Source organism: Chrysemys picta, chromosome 4 (genome assembly GCF_011386835.1).
Source record: "Chrysemys picta bellii isolate R12L10 chromosome 4, ASM1138683v2, whole genome shotgun sequence".
NCBI lineage: Eukaryota > Metazoa > Chordata > Testudines > Emydidae > Chrysemys > Chrysemys picta.
This window is the reverse complement of record NC_088794.1, coordinates 74728485-74749786: the sequence shown is the minus strand read 5'-3', so window position 1 is coordinate 74749786 and position 21302 is coordinate 74728485. Positions and strand designations below refer to the sequence as shown.

The following is a 21302-nucleotide window of genomic DNA, read 5'->3' as shown; positions in this document are numbered from 1 at the left end:
TATTGATCACACAAAAGGTAAAAATACAAACGTATTAAATACTAAACCTATTTACTAGCCATTCTGAGGTTATACAGATTGTTTCTTTAAATGAGAATAAGCATAGTTATTTCTCAAAGTAGCATCGTTTTCAGTCAAAAAATTTCAAATCTATACTGAACAATCAGGGTAAAATAAGTTTTCAGTGCCAATCTGTATTTTAGGCTTCTCTGTACACTTTCTTCACTACTTGTACAAATCCTTGGACTTCTTTATCTCACCTGCTGAAACCACCTACACGCATGGTCTCACTCACCAGCATGGCATCACGGATAAAGAAGATGGGAGTGTTGTTGCCTACAAGATCCCAGATACCCTCTTCTGTGTAGAATTTCATTGCAAAGCCTCGAGGGTCGCGAACTGTGTCAGCTGAACCAGACTCTCCAGCTAGAAGAAACACATATATGTAAAAGTGTCAAGATGGGGGGGGGGGGGGGGCCTTATTTTTAAACCTTATCCACACTGGAGAATTTTAGTATATTTGCCCCACTATTTCAGGCACCTGAATGCGTGTAACACATTTGGGCCTAAATTGTAGACAAAGTGAGCAATGCATCTGCATATCCATGAACAACTCTTGTGCAACTGAGTAAGTTATACCAACCTGACCTATTAGAAGTTTTTACACCTGAATTCCTTATATGTAGACAGGAATTCCTATTTAACCCACTTTACTTCTGAAAAAGTACGTCTACACAGCAATTTAATACGCTTTAACTAGTACGCTTTACCTTCACACCACTAGTTAAATCGTCATAAATGTTCTGAGTGTCCACGGATAGACAAGCCCTATGATTGCTATACAGACAGGAGAAAACCCACGTAAGCAGTGCTGAAAAAGCTCAGCAGCCTACTTTAGTACATGCTCTGTTCTGTCAGTAACTCCAATTGCCTCTCCAGATCCTAAGCACAAATAAGTGTTGCTCGGCTGCCAGAGTTTTGAACCACACAAGGAAATCCCCAGGGTTACTAAGATCTGTAGATTCTTTACATGGTTACAGAAGACTCAAGAATCCTCATGATTTCACCATCTTCAAGATTTTAGAACTATCACAAAAAGATCCAAAAAGTTGTAAGTAACTATAAAAGTATTGCAAAATATGAATAACTATGATAATTTTAGAACCTCCCACTTTCTAATGACAAAAAAAAAAAAAAGATCAAATTTTCACATATAATGCGCAAGATATTGGCCTTTGAAGTAATTTGTAAAAAGCTGTAACTTATCCCTCTTAGGATTTGGGAAAGGATAGTTTATTTTATTTTACAGGAAGCTTTTTTTTTTTTATGGTCCTCATTCCAATAATATTTACATTAATGAATTTATCCTCACAACACTGCTGCCAGGTAAGAATGAAAAATAGCGATAATTATTCTAATGGAGGACCAAGGCAGAAAGGCGTTAATCATGGCCTGCCCACATTCATAAAGAAAGCCTATGGCAGAGCAAGGAATAGAACCAAAGCCTCCTGAAAATATCATACTTCCTCTTACACTTGGGAGGAAAAACGTCTACGGTAGCCTGATGTTACACGAAATGGCAGCTGCTTAACACTACTCAAGATTTTAGAATAAATCTAGGGGAGAGGAGTAAGTTGGCAGAGGGCAGGTGAAGTGGTCAAAAGTACATGAAATTATAGACAGTTCCACAATGTATTACACTAGCAATTCTATACATGTGTTATATAAGAGGCCACACATACTAATTACACCACCTTACCGACAGTGGAGAATCGAATGGCTATTGGTGTTCTTTTTCCAATGTGCTCAAATACCTTCGCCTTACAATATTTGGTGATATCATGAGTCACTTCAAAATAGCCAAATGCTCCTGAAAAAAAAAAAAATTACTTTTATACATGATTGGATGAACAACTGTGAACAACAAAGAGGCCAGATGACTTTGGCTAATATCAGGGGGCACAACCAAAGTACTAGATGTTGGAGAAGGGCAACTGTGGAGAAATAATTATGGCAGTTGGAGAAAACTCGTAACAACATTCTCTTCCACCTCAAGCCACCACTCTGAAGACTTCTTTACTCTACCCCTCTCTGCCTCTAGATACTCTATCTTTGTAGCTTTCCCTCTTTCAATATTAGGAAATGAACTTGTTGCTCGCTATAGCTGTGTTTCCTGGGTTCTGACACTACACCTTCCAATTAGATTACTCAACATTCTCTTATGCAGGAAACTGATGTTTCTGATCCTAGGATGCAACAGAGATATGGAGCACGCCAAACTTCACAAATCTTAATATACAGCATTTCAGTAGAGAACATCAGTGCCCAGTACAAATACACCCAGGCTGGCATGCTGCTGTGAACAACAGAGGTTTCTGTAGGCCATCCATCCCAGAAACACAAGAGAGCATCACATGGCTATCAAGACTTCCTTAGCATAAAATAAATCATAGCCTAGAAGGCTAAGTTTGACTTAGTATTCAATGTGAGTGGTATTTTAAAGGTATTTCCCCATTTATGTATATACAGTACACTGGATATGTTTTTATAGTTGCAGGTCGTACACGATCTCAGATAATAAAGACAGGTAACTAAGGTATTTGTTTAGTGTTCCACAGCCTTGATAACTTGAGACACCTCAGAAGAGTTTGATAGGAAATGGAGGAGAAAAAGCTGATGGAAGTTGTTGCTAAGTTATCAGCAGATGAGTAAGAGTACCTACCTATGAGGACATCCGTTCCACCAAAGACCTCATGTAAAGGCAAAAAGATGTAATCATCTCATTTAGGAAGTGGGAGATCCCACACAGTAAGTTTTATTTTCCCCTCTCTAAAATTCTTAACTGTAATTTGACTGGTAAAATCCTCTACTCAAGAGCAAAATTCCTGACATGGGAAAGGCAAAGTCTCATTTTATGAAGAAGCACAGCCTGTAGCTTTCTACAGTTTCTGTAATACCACTTAACTAAACAAATGTGGAAACTTCATATTACCTATGAAGCAATGATAAAGGGTAACTAACAGTTAGCATGAAGGGAAAAAAAATCTGCAGAGGGAATTTTCTGTCAAACTTTTAATTATACACTCATAATTGACCTGGCTTCGTGGGAATTTGGGCCTATGTGAGTCTTTTTCTTTGGGGTTGATGACTCTTCTCCTCCTTTTCTGTTGTTGTATAATTTCTCTCATATTCTAATAGTGCCAATACTGTGGCTTTTACCACAAAATTACACAAAATTAGGAATTATAAATTAGAGGGGGCTAATTTCTAATGCCCACCAGCTAATAATTTGCAGTTGTAGGTGGTGTAGCATAGCTAGCAGCTATGATCCTAAGGATTCAGACAGCCATGTGAATAAAGTGTATAAATACTTATGACTATATTTGTGCTGAATGAACAGATAACCACAGTGAACCAGAACCTCAAAAGGTATTGAAATCAATGGAAGTTCGGAGCCTAAATACCTATGAAGATCTAGGTCAATATGCTTATTGTCATTAACATACAGAGTGTTGCCAGTGTTGTTAACAAACTCTTACCTATTGGTTTGAGGGAGGCACTTGTAGTTGATGGGGAAGGGATGTGGGGAAGAGGGGCATCATTTCTGATCTCCAATTAGCAAAACAAGTTAACAAGAGTTAATTTTATGAGAGTTAACATGGGGGTGAATAAACCTCAGCTTGAGACACAAGCATCACTCCTGGACCGGGGGGGGAAGAGATCTTAGACATATGTGAGTACTCCTTTATATGTTTTTATTTGCATGCACTGAAAGTTAGAGTTTTACTTAATGAAACTTTATATGTAGTTCACTAAAACTAGATACTTATTTTTATGAACCTTGAAAATCCACTAATCCTTCATGTTAATGCCATAAACCCATATGAGACTAACAAAAATAGCATGTTACATCATGTAAATTGAAAACATAATCCAAATTGTCAAATTGACACTAGAAATAAGTAATCAATGCTATTCTGACCATGAAACTTTGTTCAAAAACAAGCTATGGAAGAGTCTAACTACAGTTTTTGCTAGTCTCTCCCCTTTTATATGAGGCAACTTGATTACTCATTTTAAATATAAAAGTCTTATTAAAGCACAGATAGAGAGAAATAGTTCCCCTAAAAAGGAGTACAGAAGTGAATAAGAATATTTTTACTGTTGCTAGTAAAAGTTTATTCAGATATGAAGTTACAGATGATTTTTTTTTAATAGGTTGTCCTAAAGCGTAATTGTACTGGCATTTATCTGCTTAGTAAACTATATAAGTACTGACATCTAATCATTCCCTAGGTAAACACTAGATCTGGTAATTAAGGCTTTATTCCAGAACAGAATTTTGAGCAATTGTAAAACAAATGCCTCTACTCCTCTTACTTTAAATAACTAAGTATAGACACCGAATTGGTGTCAGATTCTTAAGTCCTCTGAAAAGAGAAAATACAACACCGAAGTGTTTTGCAGGTCCTTGCAGGGCTTTTCTTACGAGGTAAGCTACTTTGTCTCCCCAGTTATTTCTCTCTCTGTCAAATGTGGGGGGTGGAGGAGATGGGGACAACAACACTTTTCTTTGTTTTCTCTGGCTGGAGTTCACACACACACACACACACACCCCTGATAACAGGATTTGGCCTAATATTAATTTCATACATCATGCCTTTTTTTGCCTCATTACACAATCTTGATTGCAATATTAATTCACTGGCATTCTCTAGCAGACTTTTATGCAGCTAAGGAACACATGCCTTTTAAACCCACCTGCTCCTTTGGCATGCACAACTCTCTCAGGAATCCTCTCTCTGTCAAAATGAGCCATCTCATCAGTGAAAACAACATCCTGAACAAGAAGAGGGCCCCGTGGCCCTACTGTCATGACGTTAAGTTTATCGCCTACTGGGATCCCAGCTCCAGTGGTCAAGGCATCTGGTTTCTAAATGCAAAAATGATTTTTAAGAAATCAAGTTACTACAATGGAAAAACTAAAATAAACTACCATACCTTTTTAAGTGGTTAATCAAATAGAACTCAGTGAAAATAACTCTAATCATATAGATTTGTGGAATACTAGGACTCCTGAAGCTACAGGAAAAACTGCTTCCTGCCTCAAGGCTGATTATTTAATCATAACAGTTACGGTGGGAGTATGAATAATTTTAAATGTAAAAAACAAAACCCTGAGTTAACATTAAAGTTCAACTGATAGTTGTGTAAAGCTGGAAAAATACTACAAGGCATACTACTCATTGAATGTAGTTTTTGTACTGCAATAACTAAAAGAACAAGCATTTAGATGCAGATAAGACATGCTAACTTTCAAGAGTTTAATGTCACTGGACTTAGAAATAACTAGTGTAACTTTTTTAAACGTCACTTTTTTTACATTGAAACTTGCAAAATAAGCAAGTGGTTTGGTTTTCAAACTTATGTTTAAGAACTTAATCACTAAAATACTTGTAACAGTAGGAGTAATGGTAAATGTTCTGCACCCCTCCTGTTCTCCTAATATGCTTTGTTTTGAAGAATGTTAATAATCCAGGAACTCAGCAAGCAACTCTGAAGTAAAATTTCAGCAAAGCTCTCATGTCTCACTCTAGAAGCCAAAAATACATTTGTACTATATTGGAATGATAACCCTCCTAATAGTTAAGTCTACTCTTCCCCTCTTCTAGCCTCAATACTGAACAAGTAGTTCAGAACGCACTTCTGAAAGTCAGGCACTGAAATGCCATCAGCATTGACAATGTAAGCAGTGTCTGACAGTGTTCAACAGCCTCTCTGTGCCCTCAAAGTGATACGGCTTGTCCACTGGAGTGGACAGTCAATTAAGTTAAACACCCATTGCTACAAAGTGTGATCATGACTGCTGTAGCAAAAGCAATCAAGCTTATTTTGCTAGTTTAGGCAGCCTGAGAGAAGTGGAAGTGTCTAAAGATTTGGTTTCTGCACTACGATTATGTAGGAAGCCAGGCAGAAGAGAGGCAGCAATATCAGAACAATCTTGAAATCCTTAATTGACTCTCCCTGTACACAACACCAGCCAGAATGTTATTTTAATAGCTTCCACAAATCCACTACTTTGAGGACATGCGCCTTTTGTATAACTACATATGAATGTTTTTCTTCTCCGTCACTCTGCAGATCACGCTAAACTGTATTAATGCTTACAGCATCTGCTGCAACTTTTTAAACTGAGTGACTTTTCTACTCTCACAGCTTCATTGACTGGTCTAACCATGGAAAAAATTTGAAAGCTAAACCTTAAATGAGTTATTTAATCCTTCTTCATCCCACAAATACAGTCATTTCATGTATGATAGAGTCGGGCAGTCTGAATATTTTCTTGACAGGATTTTGGGGCATATTTTAGAGAGACACACTCATAAATTAACTCTACATGGATTAACTTTAAGAAGTTATGTTTGATACACTACATGCTGTTTGAAGGGCCTTTATTACTTATTTAAAGGTATTTGTTTGCTTCTGTAAGAGATTGTGCTGCTCTTCTGATAAAATGGCATGTAGCTTTAGAATAGTTAAGTTCTGAAAGTTGGCCCCACATGACTAAGATTTTTAACACCTAGTTTATCTTGAAAAACATAATACTTGTGCATGCACAGAAACAAGTTTTTCATTATTCATTCCATAGATCAGAGGGTGGGGTTTGTTCTTTAGTTTTAAGTGGGATGTGTTCTGCACAACAGGAACATTTATCCATGCTTCCCTGAATGGGTCATTACTTCTAGTAGCAAGGTCCACAGATCTTTGATGTCTTCAGCCTACTTGCAACTGAAGAGGTACAGTCAGACTTGTCAGTTACTGGAATAATGTAAATAATCCAAACTCTGAAGAGCATCCAAGTGTTCAGAGTCTGGGGGGTGAGGGGCTAAATATATTTATCTAAAAACTCCAAGTAAAAGAGTACCTATCCAAAATTCTGAATTCCCTTGACATACATTTTAAAGACACAATACTTTGACTTTACAAAACAAATTAGCCAAGGCAATAGTAGTCTTCTACCATGACCAGCATCGCAGAATGTATTCAGGTCAATTCACTTGTGTATTAGCATAGATCAAAGTGAGGGATAAATGTGTAAGTTGTGTTCAGATGTTTTAACTTCATGAAAACTAGTGGAATGTTACTTGTATTATTCTCACTTATCTATTCCTGTTATAATGTAACAGAAAACATTTACATTGAGTATTGTAACTAAATAATCCATCAAACAGGAATGAAACCTTGGGGAATGCAAGTGAAGAGTAGTAGTATCTTAAAAGCAAGTGATCATTGTGTGTAATGATTGGAGGTCAAAAATTCAAAATGCATTCCTCACTCTATCATCAAAGGAAAAGCTTGTATGGTAAAGACACAGTCAGCTTGCTTTTTGTGTAAAGGGGCTAGAAATATGGATTCCAGAAATGATCCATCATCTCTGACAGTTTGGATTCCTACAGGGAAGCCTAGCAGATGCAAAGCAGAGATCCCCAAAGACCATTTGGGTACCCTGAAAAGACTTCTTTGGAAAACTGACAGATTATTATATCACTGCCATCATTTGATTTACAAACTATGACCCACTTATTAATATATTTTATCTGCTTTAACCTCTAACTCATCTCTTTTTCTTAGCTAATACACCTATAGTTAGTATACTATAGAAATGACTGCCAGTCTTGTCTTTGGTGAAAGGTCTGGGGTACCAATTGATCTGGGGTAAGTGGCTAGTCCCTTGGGACTGGGGGCAACCTGATATGGATTGATTTTTGGGGGGTGGGAGTGGGAGGGGAGGTTCTCTCTAAAGCAAGTTTATCTGGGTGGCAAGATAGGCTGGAGAGCCTAAGGGACTGTGTGTGACTCCATAGTAAGACTGGTATAGTGATGAAAGAGTTCACATTTGTTACTTACTGGCTTGGTGAAATCCAATTCTAGAATATACCATCAGTCTGCCCTGTTTTCTGACAGTCCGATCTGAGACTGGCACTCACAGTTGTGAGGCACTCCAGACAGCATGACAAATTCCTCCTCATCCAAACCCTACCACATTTTATCTAATTACCAGGCAGCAGACATGTACAAGTAAAACCCACAGCATCTTGCTGGGTGGGTGTGACCCCATCAGCTCTGAGTTTAAATTATCTATAGTAGCAGCTGTGAAAATTCTGCAACATTAAACTTTCATATATTTTGAACAAATCAGAATATATTCTCATTCCTTCAAAACAACCACATGGCAGAGGGTATTAGTTTGTATTGGAATAAACCTACAGGCCCCATTTAGAATTGGAGCCCATTTTGCCACACAGCGTACAAAACATATAGCAAGATAAGGTTCTCTGCCCCAAAGAGCTTACAATCTAAACAAACAGGCAAAAGAGTGAGAAAGGAATATAACACATACCAACCAGCATTTTGAACATGTTGCTTACGTGTTAATTCCACAGGGATTTTTTTTTATTGTAGGCCATTTATGGATTATGGGGGCCAGGATTATGTGAGGCGGGGATGAGATAATAGAAGCAAGTAAGTGAGGAAAAATACTCAGGGAGAGTAGGCTGGAAGCAGAAGGCTTGCAAGAAGGTCAGAATAAATAACTCAGAAAAGTCCAGTGGGACATGAAGGGATGGTATACTAGAGTTCCAAAAGCTCTTTGGGCTTCTTCCACTTTCGGTGTTCCTGATTCTCATCTCTCCTGAGCACACACATTTGGGAGTGAGTGCCATGGGAAAACTGGTGCTCCCTGATCAAATCCATGTAAATGGAAGGAAATGGGGAGTCCTTACTTGTGCCTCATCATTTGCTACTCCAGCTGCTTCTACGATAGTCATCCTTGGCTCCCAAGCAAGATAGAACGGACGTTTCTATGGCAGCTAAATTGGACACATGTACCTGTGTGGTCTGCTACTTCACTTGCTATTTAACATGAGAATGTTCTCTTTGCTGGATTGAAGGCCTCCGTCAAAAAAGATGAGTGGGCACAGCCATGTTTGTTCTTGTAGAACACTGCTATCATGTTGTCTGTGAGCACTAAAAATCCTAAGCATATTCAACTATTTAAAAATGCTCAAGCAAAAATAGACAAGAAGTCAGAACCTGGGCACTCTAAGGCTCTTCTCCTCAAATCTGACTGGAAAGGGAAACGAGGCTCAGTTTATGTAACCTCAGCTACCTCACGCACATTGCTGAGAAGAGAGGCTTGTGCAGCACCCAAAAAGCAGAGGTTTTTTTCTAGAAAAATCGAAAGATAAATGCCACATCTCAAAACAGGCAACACAGTGACAATTTCAAAGAACCACCTGTAAATAGAGAGCATCACTACTAAAAAGAGTAAGTTCAATTCTTACGGTTACTGAGGAACTTGAAGACATCTGAAGAAGTGGTCTTTTACCCATGAAAGCTTATCTGTTAGCCTTTAAGGTGCCACCAGACTCCTCGTTGTTTTTGTGGATACAGACTAACATGGCTACCCCCTGATACTTGAGGAAACTTGTATCATTGGGCCTGAGAATCTGGAGTTATCCTGCCATTTTATGCAACAAAATTCACATTTTAAAGTTCATAAAGTTTATATTGTGTAGTACTGGGCCCCAAGGCTTTTACAAAAAGCAAATCATAAGACTTGAGAAGAACAATCAGCATTCTGAATGAGGCAGAGCACACTGGAAAGAGTTGCATGTGACTTTTCATATTAACTCTCAAGTGCATTAGTAAGGAAACAAAGGGTGCTAGTGGATAGGATAATCACTTCTAAAACAAATCTAAACTTCTTTACAATTATTATTATTCTACAGAGTCGAGGATTAATGTTGTTTTCAAACTTCTATTCCCACTCACTTAAAAAAATACTTTCAATGACAACTAAATGGCACTCAAACCTGCAACCTTCCCATGAGTTTCTGAAATCTATGGGAAATTTGAAGATTTTTTATTAAAGTGAGAGGAATATTAGCTTGAATCCAATCCTTAATCTGCAAGTTTAGTTTAATATAACATTAATCCTTTCACAGTAAAAGGACTTTAGCCTTTAGATTAGACTATGATCGCTGTGTGGTTGTGGTTAATGGCAAACTTAAGGTACATATTTTGAGTGTAACTAGTTGCTGTCTACAAGTTTACTTTAAAATTCTACATTCTGAAAGCATCTTTAGTTTCTATTCCAAGGTCCCGTTTTTACTAAATGGCATAGACCCACTCTTTCATCAGTATGAATTTTGCCCTAAATGTAAATATTGCTTTTATCAGATATGTCCACCTGCTCAACAGTGAATATTAAAGTACACAAATACACATTTTTGTGAAGTGTACTAGTGATATCAACCAGTGTGTTCATTTGTAATGATCTCCTCTGGTTTTTATGAAATATCTTTTTATAACATTGGATCAACTACATATTAACTCAACTGAGCAAAGTGGGAGCTAAGCTACTTTTCAAATTAGTACTTTGTAAAAATGAGTATTAAAATGCTTATACTCATTAGTATTGGGATATGTCTGAACACTTTTTTCCAATCCCCATTCTGTAAAGACAGAACAAGGAGGAATCGGAAACCTATATTTTGATTTGGTTAAAGAGTGGGAGGTAAGTGACTAAAACCACCATAACTATTGCAGTACTCATTGACTTACATAAATATTTTAATACTATGCATTTATAGGATTAAAAGCACTATATAACGTGTGGCCACATAATCTACTTTTAAGACTGATAAATATGTTAGAGCTTCCCTGTTGCATCCACCTGACGTAGCATCTATTTTATTGCCTGTATATGACTCTCAATCATACTTTTGCTTAAACTGAGGTATAAACCAATATGTCTAAGGCCAGACAAAACAAAGTCTTACTATATAAAGTGGTAACAGCAGAATCTTATATCCTGATTTTTCAGAAATACAAAGTATCTGCAGCTACAGTGCACTTCAATAGGAGTTTGGGGGTATTAGCAGTTTGGAAAATCAGGTCTCTAATCCCTTTCTATCCAAGCGGGAATACAAACTACCATTGAGAGCAAGGGACTAGGAGGCTGCAATCTGGGGTTCTACTCCCAGCTCAGCCGCTCTGTACCTGTTTTGTCATCTGTAAAATGGAGATACCTCCTTACAGGTGACTTGTGAGACTGAGGGGTACGTCTACACTACAGTAGCATAGGTACAGTGCTGCACCACCCCAGGGTAGACATTTCAGTCAATGTAGTTAAGCCATTTCTCTGGCAGTACAGCTTCTTCTGCCGACCTAGCCACATTACAGCAGTTGGGGGTGCAAAACTGCCACAGGCCTGATAAGCAACGTGTCTCGCTCAATCCAATTTTAAGCGTAAACTAGACCCAGGCCCTGCTGACGCTGAAATGAAGTGCTCCGCTAAAGGGCAAAGTATCATCCTCTCCCAAGCCCATGCGCGGCCCTCCATGGCTGCAGCCCAGCGAGCCCGAAGGGAGCCCCCGTCCCGCAGGCACTCGCCATCGAATCAGCCAAGCCTAGCCCCTCCCTGCGCGGTACCCCGTCGGTACCATCTCACCCGGCCCCCTAAAGTGGAAGGTACCATCCGCCACATAGTGGGAGCTACCATCTCACCCACCCGTCTCCTCAGGACGCAGCCACGGGCGCGCGCCCTGTGACCGTTAGCCTGCAAAGCGCACAGGCTGGGGCAGGGGACGCTCTGGGCTGCCCCGAGGCGGGGCGGGATAGCGCCAGGCGCGGAGCGAGGCCCCTCGGAAAGCGAAGACCCAGCCTCACGGGTCCCTCGTTGGCCGCTTAAGGGGCTCCCTGAGCCGCGGGCACCCGAGGCACGGAACCCGTGGCGTACCTGAAAGCCTCGCTGATCCTGCCATTCCTTCAGCTGGTCCTCGGCGTGATTCCGCCTGCCGGCCATTTCGTAACTAGGCGACCTCTGCGGTGGAAGCGGTTCGTTAATAAAGGGCTAATGCCGCCCGGCTCCCCTCTCCCTGCGCTGAGCTTCGATACGCAGGCGGAGAGCTATGCGCTGCTGTAGCAGCCAGTTCCACCTTTCAGCTATGCCCGCCCCTCACTGCCTCATTGGTCAGCAGCCCTCCGACATCTCCATTTCGAGTTCTGATTGGGTTCAGAATACGCCAATCACCAAAAGGAGGGGGGGAATGAAGTAAGGGGCAACTCGCGAAGCAGAGGGGGATGGGTACTGTGGTCTGCTGTTTACTCCCAAGAATTTTCTTGGTATAGCGGCCTTTTGTATTTCATTCCCCCCCCGCCCGACGTCTGAAGTGTGCCAAAGGTCAGAGAAGGAAAAACAATGATGGGATGACTCTAATCCTCAATTTTGTTGGACTTCAGAATAGTTTCTTGCTTCTCCGTTGTTTTGTTTTATTCTTAGTCTTCAAAACCTTCCAGAGCTGAAAAATAAAGGGGAATAGAAAGGAGAAGGAGACACTGGGGAAATTCTAAATTCTGTGTATATATATTTATCACATAGCAAAAAAGCTGTTAAAAGAAGAGAGACAAGATGGGTGAGGTGATCTCTTATTGGACCAACTTCTTTTGATGAGAGAGACCAGCTTTGGAATTTGCACAGAGCAAGGCTAAACACTGGAGAGTTAGGAATACCATTTTTATAGTTGCCTGTGCAGTCTTAATTCCATCCCTTTGTGCATCTATTCTGTGCACGTAATGAGGCAGGAGTACCTTGAAAAAACCATGATCATCTAATTAAAGACTAGCATTGCATATGCACAAGTGACAGAGTTAGGCTAGATCTACACTAGGGGACGGGATTGATTTAAGATACGCAAATTCAGCTATGCAAACAGCGTAGCTGAATTCGACGTATCCGAGCCGACTTGCCCCGCTGTGAGGACGGCGGCAAATCGACTGCCGCGGCTCCCCCGTCAACTGCGCTTACTCCTACCTGCGCTGGTTGAGTACGCGCGTCGATTCAGGGATCGATTGTCGCGTTCCGACGAGACGCAATAATTCAATCCCCGAGAGATTGATTTCTACCCGCCGATCCAGGCGGGTAGTGAAGACAAGCCCATAAAGTAACAGTCATACATTTAAAGTTTATTAATTTTCCAGTGCTTGAATTTGAAATCTAAATAACATTTCTAACAGGATTGTGTTTTTGTAATTTCCTAGGGTTTTTTGGAGGGAAAAGGGTAAAACCAAATTCTATTATGTAACTGTAACTCTACTTCCGAGGATTCATGCATCAACAGTAGTATTTGAACTTTGAGCCCCGTAGCACAGACTGCTATTACTTGAGCTATAGGACAAACAACAGTAGCTAGAAGCATGAGATGTCGTTTTTTGTTTGTTTGTTTTTTCTTAACCCTAGAGAGAATAGACCACTGGGTCCAGGAATGGTTGACAGGGACCCAGCTTGGGTCTCTTTCTCCTTCGCCTCCCTGGGAATTGAGAGAGCTCGTGCTTCATGTGGTTCCTCCAAAGGTGTGGATGGGCCATGCGGACACTGTGTTGCCACTGCATTGGCACTTTAGAGTGTCTATGCTTAATTATTTTTTGGCCATGCTGCCAAAAACTACTAGAGGCATGTGAGTAAGAAAAAGCAAATGGTGACTTTATATCTCAGCAAAACCTGAACAGAATTTCAAGGAACAAAGAAAAGGCGCTTCTCTAGCCTGAGTGCTTTCCTCCTACCTCGTTTCTATGGCCTGCTATAAATAATGGAAGTGGTAGAGCAATTTGAAAAAAGTCTTAAGTCAAATACCAGCTCCCCATATAACATATCATAGCAACTACTCAGTGCTAGATGGAAAACATATTCCCAGCTATACGTACCAAATGATGGGGTCTCAGTTAGCTGTTACCACTCAAGAAAGAGATCTTGGCGTCATCATGGACCTGATCCACCTGACCCGAAAATGGCTGCGCCCTGAGGCCCTCAGCTCTGAGAAGATGATGGAGCTCCTGGTACTGGACTGGTATATGAGGGGGCTACCACCACTCCACCAGGCCTCCGGGCTTGGGTTGGCCAGAATGACCCTGCCACCTATGATGAGTTGGTCTCCCTCGTGGGAAGACAGCTGGCAGCCCATGAACTGTTCCAGACCCCAGGCGGGGAGACAAGGCAATCCAGGAAGCCAACCCCAAACCCAAGGCCCCGGACTGTCGAGAACTACAGGAGAACCGTAACGGGGAGGAAAGACACCGAGGAATGGCCTGAGGCCAAGAAGGGACCTGGGGGTTTGGGAAGAGAGGGCTGGGGAGCCAGCCAAATAGCCCCGGTCAGAGGGTGACAACCGGAATAAGGGGGCAGTGTTAGGTGTATGGGGAATTGGGGCACATAGCAGCCCAATGCCCCAACAGGAAAGAGCCTATGCAGTGTAATCTGGGGGATCACGGGGAGCAATGTGGCCTAATCGGCCTGGTAGGGGTCACAATGACCTCACATGGGTATACAAGATCAGTAAAAATGAATGGTATTAAGACCATAGCATTAATAGATTCCGGGAGTGCTGTCACGCTGGTCTCGGGGAAGTTGGTGGGGCAAGACCAACTAACCCGGGCCAAAAACACAGGGGTAAAGTGCGTTCATGGCACTGTGAATTTCTACCCCACAATCCCGGTATGGATTGAGATCCAGGGGAATACTACCAGGGTGACTGCAGGGGTGGTCCCCAAGCTCCCTACCCTGTCTTAATTGGCAGGGACTTCCCTGGGTTTGAGAGCTTACTCCCCCCAACAGAGCCAGGGAAGGGTAGCAACTCCCAGGCTGAGACGGAGGCACCTACAGATAGCCTCACCCCAATGTTTGCCAAATTTGCCCCAGAGTTATTGTCATCTCCCAGGAAACCCCAAAAGTCTAGGCAGGAAAGGAGGGCAGATAAAAGATTAGGGACCAGCATTCTAGCAGAGAACCAAAAAACCTCCCTTGTGGGTAAGCGAACCCGTTCAGGAGGCCAGGAGATAATTTAGGCCAGTGAGGACTCGGAGGTGGTTCCTAGCCCAAATAGGAGCAACCCAGGGAGCGGAGTAGAAATAGGCCCCCTAGAATTATGTCAGATCGGTACCGCATGTGAGAATTTCGGGCAGGACCAAGCCAATGACCCACTATATGCGAATGTGAGGGAGGAGATAGTGGAAGTAAATGGCGTACCCGTGGAAGGAAAGATCAAAGGCCCAAGGCCATATTATGTGCTCAAACGCAATCTGTTGTACAGGATAGAGCAAATACGAGGGGAAGAAGTAGAGCAACTCTTAGTCCCATGGAAACACACAAGGGCAGTACTAGAGTTAGCTCACAGTCATCTATTTGGGGGACATCTAGGAGTAGACAAGACACTGGATAGAGTCCTAAGAAGATTTTATTGGCCAGGAATAAGCACAGAAGTCCAGCCTCCTGCCCTGAATGCCAGTTGCATAGCCCCCGACCTTACTTGCAGGCCCCATTAGTACCTTTGCCTATTATTGAAGTCCCTTTCGAGAGAATAGCTATGGACATAGTGGGCCCACTGGAAAGATCGGCACGGGCCACCGAAGTGTACTAGTCATCCTTAACTATGCCACGCGGTATCCAGAAGCCATTCCTTTAAGAAACCCCACATCCAAGGCAATAGCAAAAGAACTACTCCAGGTTTTTGCCAGAGTGGGCATCCCTAAGGAGATCCTGACAGACCAAGGAACCCCTTTCATGTCAAAATTAATGAAGGACTTATGTGCCCTACTCTGCATCCAGGCCATACGGACCTCAGTCTACCATCCACAAACAGATGGACTGGTTGAGCGGTTTAACCGTATCCTTAAAAGTATGATCCGGAAGGTGGTAGCACAGGACGGAAAAGACTGGGATGCCCTTCTACCGTATCTAATGTTTGCTATACGGGAAGTCCCCCAGGTGTCCACTGGCTTCTCTCCCTTTGAACTACTATACGGACGCCACCCACGCGGAATATTAGATATCACCAAGGAAGATTGGGAAGAACAACCCAACCCAGGAAAGAATGTCATTGAGCACGTGACACAGATGAGAAAGCGAATAACTCGAGTAACCCCTATAGTACGAAAACATCTGGAAAAAGCACAAGAGGCCCAGCGGACATATTACAACCGTCGAGCGAAAGTACGGAGATTTCAGCCGGGGGAACGGGTGATGGTGCTAGTGCCGACAGCAGAAAGCAAACTCCTAGCCAGCTGGCATGGACCATATGAGATAGTGGAAGCCATTGGGGAGGTGGACTTTAAGGTCAGACAACCAGACCGCCAAAAGCCAGAGCAAATCTACCACATCAACTTACTGAAGCCCTGGCGTGACCGAGAGACGTGCCTGGTCATTTGGGGAGCTCCACCTCAGACAGACGACCCACAGGGGCAGGTAAAGATATCTCCTGAGTTAATCCCAGAACAACGAACAGAGGTCATTGATATGATCCAACGGAACCAGGATGTGTTCTGTACACAGCCAGGCTGTAAGACACTGGTCCAACATCATATTGTCACCAACCCCGGAGTAAGGGTGACGATAATACCGTACCGAATACTGGAAGCTAAAAGGGAAGAAATTAGGATGGAAGTGAAGAAGATGCTGGAACTCGGGGTTATTGAAGAATCCCACAGTCAGTGGTCCAGCCCTATCGTCCTAGTCCCCAAGCCTGACGGCACCCTGAGGTTTTGCAACGACTTCCGGAAATTGAATGAAGTATCCCAATTCGATGCCTATCCGATACCGTGCATTGACGAGCTAGTTGATCAGTTAGGCAAGGCCTGATACCTGACCACTCTGGATCTGACCAAAGGATATTGGCAAATTCCCCTGGCCGAGAATGCCAAGGAAAAGACTGCCTTCTCTACACCCGATGGCCTGTTCCAATACATAGTCATCCATAGCCCTGACTGGGAAACGCACCTAGGAAAAGTAGAAGCAGTGCTAGATGCCCTGCGGAAGGCCGGCCTCACTGCTAACCCTCTCAAGTGCGTGATAGGACTAGCTGAGGCCAGATACCTCGGATATGTAGTAGGGAGAGGTTTGGTGAAACCCCAATGGAACAAAGTGGAGGCGATACAAGGTTGGCCTCGACCAGTCCGCAAAAAGCAGGTCAGAGCATTTCTAGGGATAGTAGGATACTATCGGAGATTCATCCCTCATTTCGCCACGAGCAGGGCCATTGACGGATCTGATAAAGGCTTGGGGCCCCGAGATAGTAAAGTGGACTGATACGACAGAAGAAGCATTTGCACATTTAAGGACAGCTCTATGCTGCCATCCAGTACTCATAGCCCCAGACTTCGAGAAGGAATTCATCCTACAAACAGATACCTCGGAGGTAGGGCTAGGAGCCGTCCTTTTGCAGATGGTAGGGGAGGAGGAACACCCAATCTTGTACCTCAGCTGGAAACTCCTCCCCAGGGAACAAAAGTATGCTGTCATTGAAAAGGAATGTCTGGTGGTAAAATGGGCTATGGAGACTCTCTGCTACTACCTACTGGAGCGGCGGTTTACCCTCGTGACAGACCACCCCCCACTCCAGTGGATGCATAGAAACAAGGAGAGGAATGCAAGAGTGACTAGATGGTTCCTATCCCTTCAGCCCTTCCATTTCCGGGTACAGCATAGGGCTGGAAGCCAACACGGCAATGCTGATGGCCTATCATGACAACACTGCCTCTCGTCCCAAGTAACCCAACCCCATGGTGTTGAGCGGGGGTGGGGGGGTGGGGGGGGGGAGGGGAGGAGGTATGTGATACACCATGGCCAGAGGGCAGCAGGAGAGGGTTAGAAGGGAGCCTTATTCCCTGAAGAAAGTTTGCTATAGATTAATTAGAGCACCTGAAGTCAGTCACCTGATAAAAAAAACCCTGCTTCAATCAGACAGGGGAAGGAGTTGGAGCAGAGTGGATTGGTGTTGGAGCAGAGAGCAGTTTGGAGGGAAGCAGAGGAAAGTTTGGAGAAGTGCTGCGGTGGGCTAAGAAGACCAAGACCCTAGGTAAAGGGGCACCTGGCTTGTGTAGAGGGAGGGCAGGAAGCCCCCCCCCTCCACCACAAGTTGAAGGGCAGGAGAGGGAAGTAGCCCAGGGGAAGGAACCACTAGTTCAAGTGGTTTACCACTATCCCTAGGGCCCCTGGGCTGGGATCTGGAGTAGAGGGCGGGCCCGGGTCCCTCCCTCTCCATTCCCCTCCTCTAGGACACTAGTGGAGCAGTTAATATTCCAGTTCAGGGGCAAGAAATGGCGCTCTGAACCTCGCCCCCTCCCCCCAAGAAGAGAAAGTGTAAGACCCATCATAGTAGTGCCAGCAATTTGCCACACTACTGAAGTAGTATCTATGGGCCCCAGTAAAGAATCAGAGCTCCATTGTGCTAAGCACTGTGTACAGGTAATAAAAAGTATCAGGGAGTAGCCGTGTTAGTCTGTATCTACAAAAACAACAAGGAGTCTGGTGGCACCTTAAAGACTAACAGATTTATTTGGGCATAAGCTTTCGTGGGCAGAAACAGACTTCAAAGAGAAACAGCAGAACTAAAATTCATTTGCAAATTCAACACCATTAATCTGGGCTTGAATAGGGACTGGGAGTGTCTGGCTCATTACAAAAGCAGCTTTTCCTCTCCTGGAATTGACATCTCCTCATCCATTATTGGGAGTGGACTACATCCACCCTGATTGAATTGGCCCTGTCAACACTGGTTCTCCACTTGCGAAGTAACTCCCTGCTCTCCATGTGTCAGTATATAATGCCTGCATCTGTAACGTTCAGTCTATGCATCTGAAGAAGTGAGGTTTTTACCCACGAAAGCTTATGCCCAAATAAATCTGTTAGTCTTTAAGGTGCCACCAGACTCCTTGTTGTTTTAGGTAATAAAAAAGATAGTTCATATCCCAAAGAGCTTACAAATTAAGTACAAAACAAGAATCAATATGTAGATACAACAAACAATTGGGGAGAAGCATTATTAGATAACAATGAGAAGATTAAGTGTAATAAATAGTGTTCACAATACACCAAGTGTAATATTTTGTAATAATCACAGCAGAGATGAGATTTGAAGGAGCTTTATGGACATATATGGGGAGCACCTCCTAGGCATAAGAGTAGCCTGGGAGAAAGTGTGAAGGAGCTCGTGGAGAAAATGACTAACAGGCAAATCAGAATTAAGATCCTGAATATCAGGTCAATAAATATTCTTAATTGACAAATGGGGAAACTTGAGTTGAGGTGAATTGCCCAAAGATATTCAAAAAAATGTGGCAATATTGGGAATACAATCTTGATTTAACCACATGATCATCCTTTCATTCAAAACCACACTTTCAAATAGGTGTATTACTCAAGATTTTACATATTCTATACCTTGTGCACCATCTAAAGAATGTTTTCCTATGAAAGGCAACACTGTCAGAACAAAAGCCCTTCTCAGTTACCCCCACTGCTTAATGCTTTACATTGTCAAAGTGCTGTACAGTTGGTAATTAGACCACCAAAACCAACAAGTTTCCTTGGTTTCTATCTGCTTTATTAAAGAAAAATACAGAGAAGGGCTGTGCATTTTTTGTGTGAGTAACCTAGTTCAATATTCAGTATATTGGGTTTTGTCATGCTTTGTTCACTGTCAATTTTATGATTTTGTGCCATTTGTGTTGCTATTTGTTAATATAATATGTTCTGCAGTAATTTTCTTTCATGACTGGCCACAGACTATAAGCTAACTTTTTATATTAAAAAGCCAGCTCTACAGGTTTCAAGTGGCTCTGTATTCGAAGGGCTCCCTTTATACATCAATGGCTCCCCACCTAATATGACTCTTCCCCATCTTAAAGGATGAACTAAGAGAATCAACTTTCATAAAACATGCCACATGAGTGCAAACTGTCATCACCAATAGAGTCTGCTGTTCTGATAACATTCAGTGCCAATTCACTGTGGTCTTGGACCATCGGACCAAAAGACCCCAGGAAAGAAAAGTATGGACAATCTGCTCAGGGCCGAACAGATGTGCACCACACTGCCCCCCAAAAAGGATAGCTTGATACCCTAAAAGCATGCTTCTCTACAATGGAAATCAGATTTTTTTCTTTTGGCTGATCTTCCATCATCACATCTTGGGTATCTAAAAACAAATTGTCATAAAATGACTGTCTTCAAAAAACCATGAGCCCAGACAAGACTCTATTCATTTCCTCTTTAATGTCACTTTCACAGTTGGGGCATTGGTGACCATGAAAGTCGTGACAGCCACAGTGCCACTGAAAGCTCAGAGAACATAAAGGTGGTATGAAGGACATGAGAAATCCAGGGGCAGGAGGTATACCCTAGAGATCACAAAATAAATTCTTAGGGATAGCTGTTGTTTCTGGTGTCTGAGTTATTAAAGCCGCCCAACAATATATGTAGCCAAAAATGTAGAGACTACCAGACAGCAGGCCAGAGGCATGATCACATTAACAAAAATACCACAGAAACTGACAACTTCATTGGATTTCAAATGAAATCACAGGAAAGGTAACACATGCTTTCCAAAAGTCATGAGACAGGTACAGTTATTGCATGTGTTCCCAATGTAAAATGACATAATCATGAAAATATCAGAGACCCTGTAACATATTCCAATAACCTCATTAAAGTCCAAATGATAAAGTCATGGATCGCCAATAGCAATGTTTTACACATATATACACACCCCCATGACACAAGCATCAGCGCATATAAAGGCAATAGAATAGAATAGAAACATACACCACCGCTTATTCCACTGTAATAGAAGGGAACAAAAAGACTACTGTTGAGGAAAAGTAAGTAGAGGTAGGAAAAAGGTGTGACAGATGCTGTGGAATCAGGAATATTATATTGTCTTTATAAATGTCATATGTAGCTGTATGGCCTTGCTAGTGATTTAATTTCTGGCTAGATGGGTAAAATAAAGAAGGGTTCCTGCAGGAATTAAAGACAAAAGGAGATGGTTAAGGCAAATCTGCAATATTGAAACAAGGTAACAAGTATTCTGAAGTATCAGGGGGTAGCCGTGTTAGTCTGTATCTACAAAAACAACAAGGAGTCTGGTGGCACCTTAAAGACTAACAGATTTATTTGGGCATAAGCTTTCGTGAGTAAAAACCATCCGAAGAAGTGAGGTTTTTACTCACGAAAGCTTATGCCCAAGTATTCTGAAGTTTCACACACACACACCCCGCCCCGCCCCACCCCTTAGGAAAAAGCATACAGATTAGTTTGACCTGATTAAAAAAACAGAGCAGACAAACAACTTGAAACTGCATGAAAATAACAGCCCTGACCTGGGAAGAAATGGATGCAGATATCATGCAAGAACTGACAAGCATGAAACTGTGACCATCAGAAACAAGCTTTCTGAGAGGACCTCAAA

General features: G+C 42.3%; 1 protein-coding gene across 3 annotated transcripts in view; it reads right to left on the bottom strand.

The window, feature by feature from the left end:
* Positions 1 to 11945, bottom strand: part of CAT (catalase) — a 33751-nt gene extending 21806 nt beyond the window's left edge. For 2 of the 3 annotated variants that reach the window (XR_010600592.1, XM_005304545.5), the window contains exons 1-4: positions 11804 to 11944; positions 4762 to 4933; positions 1760 to 1870; positions 296 to 426 (exon numbers count right to left, since the gene is read on the bottom strand). Coding sequence is in view for 2 of the 3 variants with exons in the window: in XM_005304545.5 (XP_005304602.1) it covers positions 296 to 426; positions 1760 to 1870; positions 4762 to 4933; positions 11804 to 11869 (480 nt within the window). In the remaining variant the exon portion in view is untranslated. Of the gene's footprint in view, positions 1 to 295; positions 427 to 1759; positions 1871 to 4761; positions 4934 to 11803 lie in introns of all 3 variants that reach the window. The other variant, XM_005304546.5, reaches the window with a different exon arrangement.
* Positions 11946 to 21302: the final 9357 nt, after the last annotated feature.